This window comes from Dipodomys merriami, unplaced genomic scaffold, assembly GCF_024711535.1.
Source record: "Dipodomys merriami isolate MVZ:Mamm:240054 unplaced genomic scaffold, mDipMer1.0.p SCAF_718, whole genome shotgun sequence".
Lineage (NCBI taxonomy): Eukaryota > Metazoa > Chordata > Mammalia > Rodentia > Heteromyidae > Dipodomys > Dipodomys merriami.
The window spans coordinates 317462-337001 of record NW_027206311.1 but is presented as its reverse complement, the minus strand read 5'-3'; the positions used below and the strand labels follow the sequence as shown (position 1 = coordinate 337001).

Below are 19540 nucleotides of genomic sequence, written 5' to 3'. Positions count from 1 at the left end.
TAATGGGGTGGAACTGTTCTCATGATCTCTGAGCACTTAGCGCTCAGGAGTCCCATTCTTCCTGGATGGAGCTGGGGTGCAGGGATGGAGGTGCATAGGGGATTCCCCACTCCTTCTGCCACCGGTTGTGAATTAACTCACCTCTCCTCAACCTTCCCCTCCAGACCACCAGCCTGGGAGGGGAGAGGAAGGAGATCACAGCCCAGAAAACTGGCCTGTGGCAACTTCCCTCCTTCTTGCCAATGTGATCCATCCTGAGATGTCTGTACAATAGAAACCAAACCAAATGGGCACCCTTAGTTACCAGAGGCTCAGTGGGAGGGGGGGTGGGAAGAAGGGATGTCTGTCTGTCAATCCCCCTCCCCCTCTCCAGTCCTTACCCATAAAGGCAAAAGACTGTTACACTAGGGGGCTCAGCAGATTCAATCCCACCTTTACTGGGTGAGCCAGACCTAGAAACAATCGCAAAACAGTGAGTGACAAAACAGGAGAGAAAGCAGAGAGCAGGAGAAGGCGCAAGATTGGCAACCAACACAGAGGAGAGGAAATAAAAATAGCAAAAAAAAAAAAAAGAAAAAAACAGTTCTTTATAATTTAATATTCTATTTTAATAAAGGCGTTTATTACCATATAAATGTAGCAAAGAACCTGGGCTAATATGAAAAAAAGACTTTTTATTAGGTAATTTATTATATGAAAAGGATATTTTATTTTATGATAAAGTGATCCTTAAAAAAATAAAAAAACTTTAGAAGGTTTAGAATATATGTAGGGAGAGAAGAAGAAAAAAAAATACATTTGTATTCAGAGTTAAATCTTAAAAAAAAAAAGTGTTTTTAATATATGTTCGGGTTTACGTTCCTTTTTTCCCCCACTTTTTTTTGGGGAGGAATGTCATTTGCTTTTCTTCGGGGAGCATCCTGAGATGGATGGTGGAGAGGGGCTGGGGGAACCTGGTCCCTTCTGGGGCCCCCACTAGTAGATTGGATTTCACTCAGTGGGCTCCTCCTCCTTTCTCCCCCTCCCCCTCAGGGGAGCCGGCAGAGCCAAACAAAGAAAGGGATTAACCAGAAAGAAAGAAGCTGTGGGACTAAGGACTGAGGATCCTGAGGTGTCCCCCCTCCCCTTCCCCTGCCCTGTCCACAGGGGTAAGTGAGGAGGGAGAATCCAGAACAGAGGCCTAGCAGGCCTATGGGAACCCTCAGAGAGGTGAGATTTTAAGAGAAATAGATTTTTTTAACCAAAAAATGAGAGAGAGAGAGAGAGAGAGAAAGAAAAAGAAACCGAGGGGTTTAAAAGAAGAGAATACTACAAAATAATAATAATTCAAATTTATTTCATATAATCCTAGAGAAAGAAAAAGAATTACTAGTTACTTAGTAGATGATATTCAGATAGCTTAAAGTTTAGTAGCATTGAGGGCCCCTGGGTCCAGTAGAATGTATAAAAGTATGGAAAAGAATAGAGGAGGGAAGTGGCTGAGTCCACCCTGAGCCACTCCATCTTCAGGGGTCATGGAGCAGGTTAAGATTGGGAGCTTCCAGTCTGCTGGGGTTGATTCTGAGAATTCTTGAGTTTTTCACTGTGGGATATGTAAATGAGAAACTCAGTCCCTAAGGTCTTTGAAAGGATGCATGCTGATCATCTCAACCAGGGCTGGGGGCTGAGCTGGGGGCCCAGCTACCATTGTATCTGTTAGCTAGTCCCTACTCTAATGTGATCCAGCCTCTACTGGGGCTCTCAGGGAGGATGGAGACTGCTTAGCTCCAACCTTTCCAAGCCAATTCCTCCTTGGCCTGTGTAAGTTAAGTCCTTGAAATGTAACCTCAATTCACTTCATTATAGATTGGTTCAAGATCTTAGCCATTATACAAATAAATACACATGCTTCCCATCTCAGATCTTCATGAGCATTGAGGGGATTGGTCTCTCATCCCTGCTCCCACCCAGCACTCCAGTCAATATTGTCCTCCATGGAGGCAGTTGAAAGTAGCAATCTTGGAAGCTGTTCTTAAGTCTGTATGGTGCTTCACAGGTTTGCAAGGTATCTCATAGAAATTAGATTCCAAGAAGGACTTCCTTCACTGGGAGGTAGGATTAAGACACTGCCCTTGAAGGCTTTGGGGAATAGATCCCCAAGAGTGCAGAGGTAGGGGAAGGACAGTAGGCCTTGGGTAGCCCTTCTATTAGATCCCTTCTATTCCATCTCACCTTGAGCTGTAGATGTTCTAATTGGGGTCACCCAAGGGTACTTCACCTTCCTCACAGAAAATTGGGAACCTGGTTTCTGCATGTGAGGAATGCACATTTTTTTAAGCACTTGCCTTCTAGCCCCAGCTGGCAGTCAGATCAAACCCTTCTATTGGGGGGAGGAGAGGCCCCTTGGCTCTCTTTTCAGCAAGCCATGCCTGCTCCATTATATCAATGACTGCCTCATCCCTCCCAGACCCTAGACCCCAAACACATCTCCCTCTTCCCAATTTACTCTTCTTGCCCTATCTAGGGACAGATAAACACTCCCACCCCCCCACCCACCCCCCTGCTCTTTTTGTCCTAGAACCCTCGATAGTTTGGGATGGTAGTGTCTGGGATGGGCTTTGCCCATTCGAGGGTGCAGGTTGGGTAGGGGAGGTGGGTGGAGACAGCCCTGGGGCAGGGGGGGATGGTCTCTCCACTGTAGAAAGTAGAATAGGATTGTGGTCAGACTTAATTTGAGGCATCTAGTGAAGACACATACAAATCCAGCAAGGAAAGATTTCAGAAGCAAAATAAAGGCGGGAAATGAAATTGACCCATGAATAATCAAGTCAAAGTGATGTTGCACAAAATGCAGAGAAACCAAGAAGGGGGAGGGTTAATGTATTAAATGTGCTATTAAGAACTTAATTTTATTAAAAGTATTATTACTTAAGACTCTTGTCTCTGCGTGTCAGTTCATATTATTTGGGGTAAGTAGAAGCAATTGTGGTCTGAGGTTCTCTCTGGTTTAACTGAGTGGGTGTTTCCAGAGTTCTTTGCTACCCTCTGCTCTACCCAGTTTCCCACATGAATCTTCAAGCACTAAATCCTATTTTTCCTTTTTTTTTTTTTTTGTCCGTCCTAGGGCTTGAACTCGGCTTGGACATTGCTCAAGTCTAACACCCTAACACTTGAACCACAGCACCACTTCCTGCTTTTTCTGTGATTAATTGGAGATAAGAGTCTCATAGAAGCTAGGCACCGGTGCCTCACGCCTGTAATCCTAGCTACTCAGGAGGCTGAGATCTGAGGATTGAGGTTCAAAGCCAGCCCCGGCAGGAAGGTCCGTGAAACTCTTATATCCAATAAACCATCAGAAAACCAGAAGTGGTGCTGTAGCTCAAGTGGTAGAGTGCTAGCCTTGAGCTGAAGAGCTGAGGGACAGAGCTCAGGCCCAGAGGTCAAGCCCTACAATGGACAAAAATAAAATAAAAATAAAGAGTCTCATGGACTTTTCTGCCCAGGCTGGCTTTGAACTGCAATCCTCAGATCTCCTGAGAAGCTAGGATTACAGGCATGAACCACCAGCCCCCAACTCAATTCTATTTTTCTTCCCCATATATTTCCTTCTTTTCCTTGGAAATGCATTGACATCTTCCACCCTCTCAGCAGCATAGGCGAAAAAAGATCAATCTATCCCTGTTGAAGACAGGACAAAGACTAGATAAGGACTAGGGTGTGACATAAGTGGTCGCGTACCTGCCTGCCTAGTAAGTGTGAGGCCCTGAATTCAAAACTCTAATACTGTCCCAAAGAAGGCACCAGGAGACGGACTTGCTGGAGGACCCCAGCATACTACAAGGCTGGCCCCACCTCTTCTCCCTTGCTTGTTCCCCAGCTTCCTTCTCTTGCCCCAGCATTGGAGTGACCTCAGTTCTTGGCACCAGGGCCTTGGGCACCAGATGGTGCCTACCGATGGTTTCTTTTGTCTTGCCTTCCACATACCCCTCCCCTCCCTCCATGTAGTACTACCTCCCCCACCTGCCCTAGGGGTTGGCAGAGGGATGGATGGGCACCTCCGCCCCCTTGGCACTGTCCCCAGACCACAGAACTCCAGAGGGAGGTGGCCCTGAGGGACAGTGGATATGGTAGGGAAGACAGAGAGAGGGGGAGAAGGGGATCAGGGACTCAAAAGAGGGACCAAAATTGGAGGGGTGAGGGGTGGCAGAGACAGAAGAGGAAGAACAGACGGGAGGCAGCAGGATGGCTAGGCATGGGTACAAAACAACTTTATTTGAAGGCATGGACAGATGATGAATGTGTGTGGTGGGACATGAAGACCCTAGGGCTCTGAGTGTCTGTGACCAAGGAACTAAAGGCCAGGAAAATGTCCTGTAGTGTTTGGAGGGCAGGTACCAGAAGGTTGGAGGAGCGGGGTTGACCATGGTCAAAATCAGAGGCTGATGCAACAGGCCCTTTTCTCCCCAGAGACAGGCTCCTGCCCAGATTGGGCACTGCCCAGGGCGATTGCATTGGTCCGGGTGCTGTTTTGCCTCTGCTTGGACACCTTCGCAAAGATCTCTGAGAGAGTAGAAGGCAGTGATCAGATCAGATGGTTTAGCACCCATTTCCCACCTCTACATATATGCATCATGCCCTGTCCAAGCACTAGAAGTGGTCCCAGTGGTGGGAGTTTCTACTGGAAAGAAGTGAAATTTCAGCATCTGGTCCTTTCTACTTACCTGGGAGGAGAAGGAACCAAGACTCACACCTTTGGGTAGTATGATCTTCCAGTTGTCATCAGGCTGAGGGAGGCTGAGAGTTTATAAAGGCTCCCTGAGACTTTACAAAATGTATACTTGGGGTCTATTCCTTGGCATTTGTAGTTAGATGAAAGTTACCAAGTGCAGAGCACTGTGCCAAAGTGGGACAGGCAATGGTGGCTGAGAAGGAGGCTGGGGGCCCACAGGGAAAGTGTGGTAGGCAGTCAGCTGGAAGAGAGCTGGGTGTCTATTAGGCTTCTGACCCTAGGGATGAAAGGGACTGCCAAATGGAGGCAGGCTCTAACCTTTGAGGATAGTCTCAAAGGCCAGCTCAACATTGGTGGAGTCCAGGGCTGATGTCTCCAGGAACAGCAGCCCGTTGTTTTCTGCCAAGAAGAAAAACACCATTAATTGAGGGATCAAAGGCAATAATTAATAATAATATTTACCTAATGTTTACTATATACATTACTAAGTACTAAACATTGTAGTAACTCACTTAATACTTAAAGCTGTGTATGAGTATGTTCCGTTAGGAAACTGAAACCCAGAAGCAGAGAAAATGAAGAGGAAATCTGCTCTGTGGTCCATATCTAAGAACTCACCAAGGGGCAGTGGGAAGCTGAGCTCTGGAGTTTACCCTCAAAACCACCATATTGTATTACTGCTAAACCTAGAGAACTCCTGGGGCAAATGGGGCAGGAGATAGCCAAGTGGAACCCAACAGGATCTTGGAGAATTGTGGGGTGGGACTGTTTGAGGCTTTGTTTTGTTTTGTTTTGTTTGCCAATCTTGTGACTTGAACTCTGGACTTGGGCACTGTCCCTGAGTTTTTGTGTTCACTAATGCTCTACTTCTTGAGCCACAGCTGACTTTCTCGCTTTTGTGAGTGTGTGTGTATATGGTTTATTGAAGATAAGAGTTTTGCAGCCAGGTGCTGGTGGCTCACGCCTGTAATCCTAGCTACTCAGGAGGCTGAGATGAGGATCGCGGTTCAAAGCCAGCCCAGGCAGAAAAGACCGTAAGACTCCTATCTCCAATAAACCACCAGAAAACCGGAAGTAGTGCTGTAGCTCAAGTGGTAGAGTGCTCGCCTTGAGCTGAAGAGCTGAGGGACATCGCCCAGGCCCAGAGTTCAAGCCCCATGACCGACAAAAAAAAAAAAAAAAAAAAGTTTTGCAGGGGCTGGGAAGGTGGCTCAGTGGTAGAGTGCTTGCCTTGCATGCGTGAGGCCCTGGGTTCAATTCCTCAGCACCACATAAGCAGAAAAAGCTGGAAGTGGAACTGTGGCTCAAGTGGTAGAGCGCTGACCTTGAGCTGAAGAGCTTAGGGACAGGGCCCAGGCTCAGTGTTCAGGCCCCAGGACCAACAACAACAACAGAAAAGTGAGAGAGAGAGAGAGAGAGAGAGAGAGAGAGAGAGAGAGAGAGAGAGAGAGAAAGAGAGAGAGAGAGTCTCAGACTCTCCTGCCTGGTTTAGCTTCTAACCACGTTTCAGATCTCAGCCTCCTGAGTAGCTAGGATTACAGGCATGAGCTACTGGTGCCTGGTAGGCCTGTCTTATAATCAGCTATGATTGCTGATGAAGGCATGTCTTAGAGAAGTGGAGATAAGTCTACACAGGGGAGCTGGGTGTAGAGCAGACTCTGAGGAAACTGGAGCTGATTGAGTGTGGGCAAGTTTGCAGGAGTCAGATTGGGTGTGGCTGGGTACTCACCTGCAAACATTCGGGCCTCCTCAGTGGGAACCTCCCGGGCCTGACTAAGGTCACTTTTGTTCCCCACCAGCATAACGACAATAGTGGCTTCAGCATGGTCATAGAGCTCCTTCAGCCAGCGTTCTACTACGGCATATGTCTGGTGCTTGGTTAGATCAAACACTAGGAGGGCCCCCACTGCTCCACGATAGTACCTGAATGGGAGTAGGATAGGTGGGCAGACAAAGATCAGGTATTAGGTTCAGCCACAAAGCAAAGTCATCATGCCAAAAATGACTGAGTCAAAGTATATCAATTTTTAGTAAATAAAGAAACTGAGGACATCCAATCTGGTTGAGAAGATCAGGGCTCCTGTGCAATTTAGGAACACTGGTCTTGGGACCCCCAAGGTGTACTTCTCTGCTCCCAACCTCTTACCAGCTCTTCAAAGCCCTTTTGCTTCCATTCTCCTGTGTCCCAATTTTAGTCCCCACTACCCACCAAAGTCCATCTATGTACTCTGGCCAAATGTGCCTCCTGGATGTTCCACCTCTGAGATCTTTCCTCAGTCCAGTGCCATCTTCTCCCCTGTGGCCATCTTTCTAGGACTAGTACCTGGCTTGACCATCAAGGCATCCCTGCCAGCAGGCAGACTCTTTCTCAGAGTTGAAAGCGTTGTGCTTGGGCTGGTGGTGTGTAATTATTTCCAAGTTTTATTGCTGAAGCAATCAGGGCTTATAAGAGGTCAAATGACAGAGTGAAATGTATATGGCCTTTGTGAGTCTAAGAGTAGATACTGCTTCCTGCCTCCTAGTAGATCCAGTCTGTCCCCATCATACATGCATGCATAGACCATCTTGCACACATGTGGACTTGAAACTGACCAGAGGACACTTTGGATGTGGTTTTCGGAGGCCTAGACTTCCTATGTATTCTCTGAGACTTTATAAAATGTACACTCTGGGTCCAGCTCTTGGCATTTGATAAATGTTACCAGGCACAGAGCACTGGGCCAAACTGAAGGGGCACTCTCAACCCACACAGCCTGCCCCATCCCAGCTCTACCTAGATTTTACCTTGCTTGTATTTAAACAGGGATTTATTAGAGCACCTTACTACTATAGTACATGTGCCAAATGATTTGTATCTTCCCAGGCATATGGCAAAAGCTTAGTAAGGGGTAGCAATGACTCTTGGTTTAGTCCTACTAGTTAGTCTTACTTCTTATATCCTATCTCTGTTTGCTGCTCACAGCACTAGTGCTTCAGTGCTCTCCCCCAGGGAGCATACTGCTGAGTCCCTGTTTCCCCATCCTCTTCTACCTCTCCCTGACTTCCCAGGGCTTCCACAACCCCCCAGCCCCCCAGCCCAGGCTCACGCTGAGGTGATGGCTCGATATCGCTCCAGGCCAGCTGTGTCCCAGATCTGCGCCTTGACTGCAGCAGTGCCCAGCATTACAGTGCGGGTTGAGAACTCAACCCCGATGGTGGTGCGGCTGTCGTGGCTGAACTCATTGCGTGTGAATCGGGACAACAGATTGGTCTTGCCCACGCCTGACTCACCGATCAGCACCACTGAAGGAGTGGAGAGATAAAGACTGAGCACCCCGGCACAGTGGCTCCAAGCCCACCTGAGCTTAGAGGGTTTTTCAACAGAAAAGAGAACTGAGCCCAGAAAACCAAGAGGGCTCCAGCTCTCCTGGCAGAGACTCTGGATACATAATGCATCTGCCCTGGAGGAAAAAAGGCCAGAAGTATAAAACAAACAAAGGGGCTGTAAGGATTACAGGCCTGCTCTGATGAAACATGGATGCAGAACCAGCTTTAGTTGCTGGTGACAGAGAGGAAATCTGTAAGCTGTGTGAGTATGGGTGTTATGTGGAGAGGTGACAGGAGTGTGAAAATGGACAGAGATGATAGGAGATCTGGGAGGACCAGAACTCTGTGTGTGTGTGTGTGTGTGTGTGTGTGTGTGTGTGTATAAGAGAGAGAGAGAGACAGCTGGGGGAAGAGGTTGATAAGTGTATTCAAATAGGAAAGAGGTGAGAACATGTGAACAGAGATATGGATACAGGGCCTCGGTGCTGTCCCTTAGCTTTTTTTGCTCACAGTTAGCACTCTACCATTTGAGCCACACCTACAATTCTGGCTTTTTGATGGTTAATTGGAGATTTGTTGGAGAGCCTCTAGGATTGTCTACCTGAGCTGGCTTCAAATCTTCATCCTCAGATGTCAGCCTCCTGATTAGCAGGTGTGAGATACCTGTGGGTCTTCTAAGGGTGAGAGGAAGGGGTGTGTGTGTGTGTGTGTGTGTGTGTGTGTGTGTGTGTAAAAGTTAGGATCAATTGTCAGTAAGGTACAGTTCTATATATAAAAGATCTTGAGATGAGGTGCTGGACTAGCTCTGTCCTTCAGCAAGCTATAAATTTTTCATATGAAAATTGGGAGTGAGGGGCTGGGAAGGTGGCTCAGTGGTAGAGTGCTTGCCTTGCATGCATGAGGCCCTGGATTTGATTCCTCAGCACCACATAAGCGGAAAATAAAAAAGCCAGAATTGGCGCTGTGGCTCAAGTGGTAGAGCGCTATCCTTGAGCTGAAGAGCTGAGGGACAGCGCCCAGGCCCAGAGTTCAGGCCCCACGACCAGACCCAAAAAAAAAAAAAAAAGAAAGAAAGAAAATTGGGAGAGACAATAGTATTACCTTATAGGTTATGGTAAGAAGTAAATGAGATACTGCCCAGGATATAGAAGGAGGTATGTATCTGATTGTTTGTGGCCAACAAGTGCTTCTTGGGTTTACAAGAATTAGTATACACCAGATGTGTTATTGAGACCCTTTAGCCTGGTGGGCCTAAGACTCAGCCATTCCCCCTGTGAGTGAGCATGAGAAGCTGCTGTAAGCATCACTTATACATTATACTACATTGGTCTGAGAATCAGAATTAGAGGAGGCCACCCAGAATAGTTCTGGATTGATAGACTGGCACCTACAATTGGGAATCACATATTTTGGGCTCTGGTCCCTGGTTCTAACTAGCAGTTTGTATTTAAGCAAATTGCTCACCCTTTCTGGGTTTCAGTTCCCTTGTTTATATAGTCTAGAAAGTCCTCTTTCAACTTACTTGTGTAGGGCAAAAAAGGGCTGAAAGTAGTCTAGATTAGTGGGATAATAGCATATCAGCTACTAGGAAGGTAAAGGTAGGAAGAGCATAAGCAGAAACTAGTCCAGCAAAAAAGCATGCAACTAGCCAGGCGCTGGTAGCTCACGCCTGTAATCCTAGCTACTCAGGAGGCTGAGATCTGAGGATCGCGGTTCAAAGCCAGCCCGGGCAGGAGAGACCGTGAGACTCCTATCTCCAATAAACCACCAGAAAACCCGAAGTGGCGCTGTAGCTCAAGTGGTAGAGCGCTCGCCTTGAGCTGAAGAGCTGAGAGACAGTGCCCAGGCCCAGAGTTCAAGCCCTACAACCGACTGAAAAAAAAAAAAAAAAGCATGCAACTATTTGAAAAATAACTAAAGCCAGACAGGCACTGGTGGGGCCTGTAATTACTCAGGAGGCTGAGATCCAAGGATCCAGGTTCAAAGCCAACCCATGCAGAAAAGTCTGTGAGACTTTTTTTTTTTGGGGTCCGGTCGTGGGGCCTGAACTCTGGGCCTGGGCGCTGTCCCTCAGCTCTTCAGCTCAAGGCTAGCGCTCTACCGCTTGAGCCACAGCACCACTTCTGGCTTTTTTTTCTTGCTTATGTGGTGCTGAGGAATCGAACCCAGGGCCTCATGCATGCAAGGCAAGCACTCTACCACTGAGCCACCTTCCCAGCCCAATCCCAGCTACTCTTGAGGTTGAGAGCTGAGAATCAAGGCTCCGAGTCAGCCCAGATATACAAAACCATAAGATTCATATTTCCGATGAACCACTAAAAAGCCCAAAAGTGGAGGTGTGGCTCAAAGTGTAGAGTGCTAGCCTTGAGCAAAAGAAGCTCAGGAACAGTACTCATGCACCAAATTCAAGCTCCGGGACTGGTGTGTACACACACACACACACACACACACACACACACACACACACACACACACACACACACACACACACACACACACACACACACACACACACACACAAAATGCTGAGGGATAGTGCCCAGGCCCTGAATTCAAGCTCCAGTTCCAGATTAAAAACAAAACAAACAAACAAAAAAAGTGTGCCATCCATATAACCCCAGTACCAGCATAAATATATAAATAAATCCTAAAGCAACTCTGACTTCAAACCCCAGTACTGTCAAGAAGACAATATTAGGGGCTGGAAAGGTGGCTCAGTGGTAGAGCGCTTGCCTTGCATGCATGAGGCCCTGGGTTCGATTCCTCAGCACCACATAAGCAAAAAGAAAAAAGCCGGAAGTGGCGCTGTGGCTCAAGTGGTAGAGTGCTAGCCTTGAGCTGAAGAGCTGAGGGACAGCGCCCAGGCCCAGAGTTCAGGCCCCACGACCGGACCCAAAAAAAAAAAAAAAAAAAAAGACGTGTGTGTGTGTATGTGTGTGTGTGTGTGAGAGAGAGACAGACAGACAGACAGACAGACAGACAGACAGAGAGAATCTACTAGGCATCTTTTCCCCATCCCCATCCCATTCCTCTCAGTGCAAAGGCTCAGGTTGGTCAGGGCAAGGGCTTTTGGAATCAGACTGACAGGTTTAACTACTACTGGCTTTGTAGCTTTTTGTAAACTACTTACTTTCTAAGCTTTAATTTCCTCATCTGTAAAATGGAGATAAATTCCAATGGTTAACATTTATTGAGTGCTTACTAAGGGCTAGGTATCATCTTAAAAACTTTACACATTAATTCATTCAATCTTCCCAACCATGTCTGGAGGTAAATGCACTATTACTGTTTTTATAGTCAAGGTAGGCACTAGGGAGGTCAAATGACTAACTCAAGATGCTAAACATGTGGCAAACTGTTCAGATCCACCTTCAGGGAAGGACTTGCTCTACCTGCCTCACCGCAGGGACAGCTCCCAACTTGCCTCCAATATCACTCAGTCACACCTGTCCTTAGGTAGTCCTACACAGTGCCTAAGTGAGGCCATCCCAGACCCTCAACCCTTCCCCACCCCACCAACCCCCACATACCCAGGCTTTATGGAGTCTATGTTGCAATTAGCTTCTGTCCAATCTTGTTTTCTTCCTCTTACTTTTACATAATCAACATTGAACTCAGAGACCCCCACCTCCACTAATATGTAAGTGGCAGAGCTAAGTTCTGAACTGGTACCTGGTCACAATGCTATCTATGCTGCCTCTGGAAATGAAAGACTTTTGGCTGGAAGTGGTGGTTCACACCTGCAATCCCAGCACTCAGAGACACAAAGACAGGAAGTTCAAAGTTAACCTGAGCTACATGGTCAAACTATCTCAAAAACAAACAAACAAACAAAAATAAGTTTTCCATAACTGGTGGCTCATACCCGCCAGGAGACAGAGATCTGAAGATCCGAGTTTTAAAGGCAGCCCAGGTAAGAAAGTCTGTGAGATTCTTATTGCTAATTAATCGCTGAAAAGCAGAAAGTAGAGCTGTGATTCAAGTAGTAGAGTGTTAGGCTTGAGCAAAAAAAACACCTCAGGGACAGTGCCCAGGCCCTGAGTTCAAGCCCCAGGACCAGCACCAAAAAAATCACCAAAAACATCTTTGTGGAGTACTATGTTAATAGCACCTAACAGGAGCTCAAATAAACGGCAGTTAGTAGTATTATTACCGCAGACTATTGCCAACCTTTACCCTGTCTCTCCTATCTAGGGAAGAAGCCAGGTGTACAGGTTCCCCAGCTTGAGTGAGGGTGAGGCTGTGGCTGGGAGAGGCAGTAGGGTGGGGTGGGAAAAGAGAGCCTAGCAGTCTGCCTCAACCTCAGGCAGGTGTGGAGCCTGGCTTGGGGACCCACAGAAGAATCAAACACAGGGCCAAGGCAAAGAAGCAGGAAGGGCACATGCCCACTTTCAGGGACCAAGCTGAACCCAGTGCCTGATATCTCTGATCAGGGACGGGCAAACAAGGCTCCAGGGCCAAGAATCCTGTGGATTTTATCAGATTCTGGTCCAAATTCATTATATCTTCCTTATGTCTGATAAGTCCATTTTTTGGGGGGGGGGGTCTGGTTGTGGGGCCTGAACTCTGGGCCTGGGAGCTGTCCCTCAGCTCTTCAGCTCAAGGTTAGCACTCTACCACTTGAGCCACAGCGCCACTCCCAGCTTTTTTCTTATGTGGTGCTGAGGAATCAAACCCAAGGCCTCAGGCATGCAAGGCAAGCACTTTACCACTGAGCCACCTTCCCAGCCCCTGATAAGTCCATTTCTGCACACCTGCTCAGAAAGATTTAATTTTTTTTAAGTAGGGTTACAACCTACAAAGATTTTTTTTTCTGATTCTGGAGATTGAACTCAGGGCTTGGGCACTGTCCTTGAGCCTCTCTGTGTTCAAGGCTAGAGCTCTACCACTTGAGCCACAGCACCACTTCTGGCTTTTTCTGTTTATGTGGTACTGAGGAATAGTTCCCAGGGCTTCCTTCATACAGGCTAGGCAAGCCACATTCCCAGCTCCAATGATTTTTTTTTTTCCCTCTCTTAAATCTGTTTCTTTCCCCAAGAATGGAAGTCCTTTCTCAAGTCTGACCTCCATCTCTTATACTGCAGTGGCTATTTCCAGGGATTTAGGCCTCCATTAGCAACAAGGCAGGGGAGTCTAACACCAAATAGAAAGGAATGATCAGCATTTTATTTACAATAGTAGAACTTTTGCCCTGCAACCTGCCCTCCCACCGCTCTCCCCTCCCTCCCTGCAGCTACCTTTCTTAGGGGAGGGAATGGTCAGCTCCTAGGGGGTTCTGATAAGAGATAAAAAGCAAGTTGGGGGGGGGGCTGGGTACCCTCTTGCCCTTTTTTCTTTCAGGTTTGTTAGGCTTCCTCTCTCTCTTCAGGGTTCCCCAACTTACCCTTGAAGACAAAGTTATAATCATCCTCGTTTCCATTCCCCATCTTGGCTCCACATGGAAGGTGCAGGTGGCTTTACGGGGGCAGAGATCACAAGTCTGTGTGTTAGTTCAATGCCCCTAACCCTCAGCTCTTGAGACCTTCACCCACCTTTTCTCTCATTGGGGGCCAAGAGACTTCTGCAGACAGAGAGAATGAAGGCCAACTCAAGGCAGAGCAGGTCCTAGGGACTCTCAGCTCTGGCAGGTGGGGGTGCTGTCTGTATGGAAGCTGAGAGGACGGAAGCCGACGGAGAACAGGAAGAGCAAGCGCTGGGGACCTGGGGCCCAGGTGGGTGGAGAGATGATGACATCATACAGGTTAGACAGGTTGGGTGTCTGTTATGAGCCTGGGCTCCTGAGAGCAAGGAAGCCAGTTCCAGCGGGTAACATTGGGGAACCTGGGGTACTGAACCTTAGGAGAGAGCCCACTAAAGCCCCAGTGTGCCATGCTTGGCTCCCAGGACCTGTGGTGAAGGTGGGGTTCTAACCAGTGCCCCTTGGGAAGCAAAAACCTACTTGACTTGTTATTTTTCCCTCAACGGCTCTGTTAAAGTGTTACAGTAAAGTCTGGGGCCACAGAGAAAGACTGTTGGGAAAAGGGGTGGGGGCTGATGCCGGTGGCCCTGCTATAGTACAAAAGCAGCTTCTGCCCTTCGCTGACAACCCAGAGCCTGGGATGGGCAGCTTTCTCACCCTGGGTGGAGCTAAGCCTACCCAGCTGGCAGGGATCCTTTTTTCTACCATGAGCCAAGGGCTAGCAGCTCCCTACACAGACCTGCTCTAAGGACACTGGGCAGGGGGAAGCATGGGTCAGAAAGAGCCAGCTGGGCTGGATACAGGGGCAGGATCTAGAGATAAAGGCCCTGAAAGGTCTCCTGGGGTTTGTCTATTCTTTATCTAGGACCTGAGGCCTCACAGCAAAGGTTTCTTATTGCTAATGGGCTTCAAGATTTATTAAAGAGGGAGAGTGGAACATGATGAAGTACTGTATAAGCCTAGCACTCGAAGGTGGAGATGATGATCATAGTTCTTATGCTTCTGAGACCCTATCTCAAAAGCAAAATAAAGGGCTGGGAAGGTAGCTCAGGGGTAGAGTACTTGCCTTGCATGCATGAGGCCCTGGGTTCGATTCCTCAGCACCACATTAGCAGAAAAAGCTGTAAGTGGCACTGTGGGCTCACATGGTAAAGCATTGGCCTTGAGCTGAAGACCTGAGGGACAGTGCCCAGGCCCAGAGTTCAAGCCCCACGACCGGCAAAAATAAAAATAATAAATAAAGGTTCAGGGGTGTGCATAAATTGATAGAGTACTTGCCTAGCAAGAGAGAGGCCCTGAGTTCATTCCTCCGTACTGTGAGGGGAAAAAAGAAGGATCCAGAGAGGGTCTAGATAATTTGATTTATGAATGCCTGAGAGGAGAAAGGATTACAAGATATACCACCTTCAACAGGATCAGACTTTGCTCTTTGAGCTTATTCCCAAGGCTTCACCAAACAAGTGAGTGGCAGGTGCTGGCGGGGGTGGGGGTCATGCCACTGGAAAGAACAAGGGAACTGAAATCTCACTGCCATGAAAAACTAGGCCTGGTACTGGTGGCTCACACCTGTAATCCTAGCTACTCAGGAGGCTGAGATCTGAGAATCGTGGTTCAAAGCCACCCCAGGCAGGGATGAATAAACGACCAGAAAACTGTAAGTTGAGCTGTGGCTCAAGTGTTAGAACGCTAGCCTTGAGCTGAAGAGCCAACAGTGCTCAGGCTGGGAAGATGGCTCAGTGGTAGAGTGCTTGCCTTGCATGCATGAGGCCCTGGGTTCAATTCCTCAGCACCACATAAGCAGAAAAAGCTGGAAGTGGCGCTGTGGATCAAGTGGTAAAGTGCTAGCCTTGAGCTGAAGAGCTGAGGGAACAGCGCCCAGGCCAGAGTTCAAGCCCCACGATCAACAACAACAACAAAAAAATGTAGTGAATAGGAAGAATCCTTTGAGTCATCCCCACACCATCCCATGTCCTCTGATTCCTCTCATCCGAGAAAGATGCTAACTCGGATGTGGTTGTACATGCCTGTAATTCCAGCACTCTGGAGGTCCAGAGGAAGGAAAATAGCCAAGTTCAAGGCAAGCCTGGGATATATAGTGAGATCCAGCCTCAAATAAAAAAGAAAAGTTAAAAACAAAAAACAAGGCAAAGAAATAAGGAAGAAAGGAAAAAAATAGTCGGTACACAAGGCAGGAGCTGAAATTTATTTGGGGTGAAACAAAACTCCCTCACCCGCAACCCAGACAGTCCAGCAGGGTTTTTCTGAGGGACCCTGCCCCTCCAAATGCTCATTTCTCTTCTCTGACCTCAGCTTCCATCAATACCATTATGATGCCGCTACTTGGGTGAGGGGCTCCTCCAGGTATTGCACCAAGGCCTGGGCCTGCAAAAGGGGAACATAAATCAAGTAACTTGTGGCCTACCACACATTTGCCTCCTCCAACATCACCCTAAACAAGCCACCACCCAGCCCCTGCTCTTGAATTAATCCACGCCAGACATGGATTGGAGGGACAATTTAAGAAAGGGAAAAATGGACCTGGTGATGGAGCTGAGCCCAGGGCTGGGGGGGAGGGGAGGTGGGGGGGGGATTGGGCACATACACACCTTGGCTTTAAGCATTCCGAAGCCTACAGTCTCCTTGGCATACATGCACAGCAGAAGGTTGGCCACTCGGGTGATGGCTACGCGACCTTCCTGGTGGGGGGTGATATGACATGATGGGAAACTCTGCTTGACACTTAGTCCTCTCCTCCCCCAGTGCCTTCTCTGGCCCTAAGACTCTTCCTTCTACATTCTGGGCATACAGGAGGTATGGGAAGCTTTGGCCACAGACCTGGATGTAAGGTTGAGTCTATATTTCAGCCTCGACGAAGCCACCTTCTAAACAAGTTTTCCCTCGGGAAATTCAGTCTTCCAGAAATTCAATTTCCTCTTCTGTAAGCTCTAACATATGCTCTGCCAAGAGTTGTCCCAATGTATACTGTTATTATGGGTTTGCCCTAGAGACTAGAGACACTGACAGGGCTTGAGGTCAGTGTCCCAACTTATTTCTCCACTTTCTTTATGGCTGTTTTTTAAATAGCAGGAGATCAATTAAGAGGTTTGATTAAAATAAAATAATCTGGGTATACTAGTGGCTCATTATCCTGCTCAAGAGGCTAAGAACTGAAGATCACATTTCAAAGCCAGCCTGGGCAAGAAAGTCTGTGAGATTCCAATTAAGTACCAAAAAAGCTGGAAGTGGGGCTGTAGCTCAAGTAGTAGAGCACCAGCCTTCAGCATAAAATCTTATGGAAAAGCAGGATGCTGGTGGCTCATGTCTGTAATCCTAGCTACTCAAGAGGCTGAGATCGAGGATCACGGCTCAAAGCCAGCCCCGGCAGGAAAGTCTGTGAGACTATCTCCAATTAACCAGCAGAAAACCAGAAGTGGCCCTGTGACTCAAGTGGTAGAGAGCTAGCCTTGAGCTGAAGAGCTTGGGGACAGTGCTCGGGTCCCAGGCCTAGAGTTCAAGACCCATGACCAAACAAAAAGGAAAAAAAAATCTCAGGGAGAGCACACAGGTCCTCAGTTCAAGGCCCAGGAACAGTAGTAAATGAAAAAATGAATGAAGTGCACTGTATGTTGTGAGAACTACTGTTTCATGAAACTTTTCAATGTACACACTCATGTATATACACACTAGGATTTAACCTAAAATGTGTTTGACTAGGTTATAGAAAAACAATTGAGGGCTGGGAAGGTAGCTCAGTGGTAGAGCGCTTGCCTTACATGCATGAGGCCCTGGGTTCAATTTCTCAGCACCACACAAGCAGAAAATAAAAAAGCCGGAAGTGGTGCTATGGCTTAAGTGGTAGCACGCTAGCCTTGAGCTGAAGAGCTGAGGGACAGAACCCAGGCCCAGAGTTCAGGTCCCACGACTGAACCCAAAAAAAAAATTTTTTTTTTGAAGCTATTGTCTAATTGTACCAGGACAGGCTAGCTACCCAGTAGGTGTTATTTGTTGAACCAAAATGGTATTGGTTGGGCAAAGGATGGGAGAGTTGGTACCCTGAGTTAGAGGAGCCATTCTTCCTGGAGAGTTCAGCCTCAGGGCCCATTCAATTTAGCTCTGTACATATTCATTAGGTCACTTACCAAGTGCTAGGAACTAGGCACTCTATTCTATGCCTCTCTGATCCCCTCTCATCTCCTTCCATCCTCCCTCTTTATTATTTATTTATTTATTTTTGTGCCAGTCCTGGGGTCTTGAGCTCAAGGGCTGGGTACTGTCCCTGAGCTTGTTTTGCTAATGACTAGCACTCTACCACCTAAGCCACAGTGCCACTTCTGGCTTTCTTCTGTGTATGTGGTACTGGGGAACGGAACTCAGGGCTTCATGCATGCTTGGCAAGCCCCCATTCTTATGATATCAGTCGTACCAACTTTTTAAAAATCACCTGCCCCAGGGCCTTTGCATTTGCTGTTTTATCACAAATGTTCTTTCTTTAGATGGTCACAGGGCTTATCCTCCACTTTCCTTTAAATCTTGGATAAAAATGTCAATTTTTCCGTGAGATATTTCTAACACAGACTCCTATGCCACTGTCAATCACTTCCTTTTCTTTCTTTTTTTTTCCTTCATTGTACTTTCAGATTTTTTTTTTTTTTATTTTGTTGTTGTTGTTTTGTGGGTTGTGGATCCTGAACTCTGGGCCAGACTTCCCTGATGGGGCTAGCTTCTAACCATGATCCTCAGATCTCAGCCTCCTGAGCTAGAATTACAGGTGTGAGCCTGACCCAATTTTCCCCTTTCTGAATTTCATTTTCTTTCTTTGTAAACTGAAGGTACTGGATTGGAGTCTAGAAACTCTGCCACGGTTCTCTGAATCAGTAAAGGTGAGATGACAACTCTGTGTTTGGACCCCACAATTTTTTCATTTAATCTTCACAACCTGTAAGGGGATGTGGAATGAAATGATTGTTTCTTCCTTGAAGATGAAGTTAGGAAGCTCAGGACGGTTAAGTGACTTACCCAAGTGTTCACAACTGACAAGTGGATGGCTGGAATGAGACCCAAGTTAGACCTCAGTCTAGGGCTTCTTCCTCACCACCACTTGATGCACATGGGGTTCTGACTATTACAAATGTTGCTGCTGACCAATTCTTCGTAATCTTCAGGAGATCCTGTCCCTACCCCTCCAACCATCCAGGATGAGTTCCAGGTTGCCCCTTGGTCTCCCCCCTGGGAAGCAGAGGAAGTCTGGCTCCCTTTTCCATACCATGCAGTCCATGAGGATGAATTTGAGATTGTCTTCATTAAACGCTTGGTTTCCATTCCGATCATAGGCAGCCCAGATGTTACTGGCGATGGCTGCGGTGACCCGGGCATCTGTGTCCCCGTAACCGGAGTAGGCCAGCAACGATCCCTCGTTATTCAGCAGCCTAGCGCGGGGAGAGGCAGCGGCACATTCAGAGGAAGGAGTGAAAGGCCAGGGCTCCAATCCCAACTCTTGCTTGTGCCCTAAGCACCATCTCGCGGACTTCCCCTTCCGAGAGGGGCCTCTCTCGGCCGGTTCCCTCTGCTGCCGCCCGCCTCGGAGGCCTCCTCCCGGCGTGGCGATCCTTCCCCCAGCCTCCCCCAGGCCGCCGCTCTGGCCCTTGGTGCACACTCACAGGGTGCTTTGGACTCCTCCAGTATTGGCTTGGCTTAACACCTGGGTCAAAGCCTTGGGACGCAGCATTCCTGCGGATCCTCGCCCCGGGTTTGGGCAGCCAGATCACAGGAGTTGCCGCCACCAGCCGGGTCCTGACTGAGGCTTCCCTAAACCCTACTTGGCCCTGGGAATTGTAGTCTCGGGCTTGACTTAACCCCGCCTTGCGCGAGGGCGCTGGGAATTGTAGTTCCTAGGGCCTCGCAAGTTACCCTGGGAAGTGTAGTTCGGCTTTCCACTGCGACCACGCGGTTTGGGAGAAAAGAGCGGGAGTGAAAGGATCGTGGCAGTGTTGGAAGGACTTTTAACCCCTTCGGGGAGGGCAAAGTCATCATGTCGGCCTGGAGATCTGTCATTTACAAGCCCCCTCCGT

General features: G+C 47.9%; 2 protein-coding genes across 2 annotated transcripts; both read right to left on the bottom strand.

Annotated features, from left to right (window-relative positions):
- Positions 1–4232: 4232 nt before the first annotated feature.
- On the bottom strand, positions 4233–13679 carry LOC138818144 (ras-related protein Rab-25). The gene is made up of 5 exons (XM_070009068.1): positions 13398–13679; positions 7795–7990; positions 6438–6631; positions 5027–5107; positions 4233–4539 (listed from the first exon to the last, which is right to left on the bottom strand). Exons 1-5 carry the CDS (start codon positions 13438–13440, stop codon positions 4412–4414), a joined length of 642 nt encoding a protein of 213 aa, XP_069865169.1. The 5' UTR covers positions 13441–13679; the 3' UTR covers positions 4233–4411.
- A 1982-nt stretch (positions 13680–15661) lies between these two features.
- On the bottom strand, positions 15662–19295 carry LOC138818134 (ragulator complex protein LAMTOR2). The gene is made up of 4 exons (XM_070009047.1): positions 19130–19295; positions 18736–18898; positions 16079–16168; positions 15662–15854 (listed from the first exon to the last, which is right to left on the bottom strand). The coding sequence occupies exons 1-4, from the start codon at positions 19195–19197 to the stop codon at positions 15798–15800; spliced, it is 378 nt and encodes a 125-aa protein (XP_069865148.1). The 5' UTR covers positions 19198–19295; the 3' UTR covers positions 15662–15797.
- Positions 19296–19540: the final 245 nt, after the last annotated feature.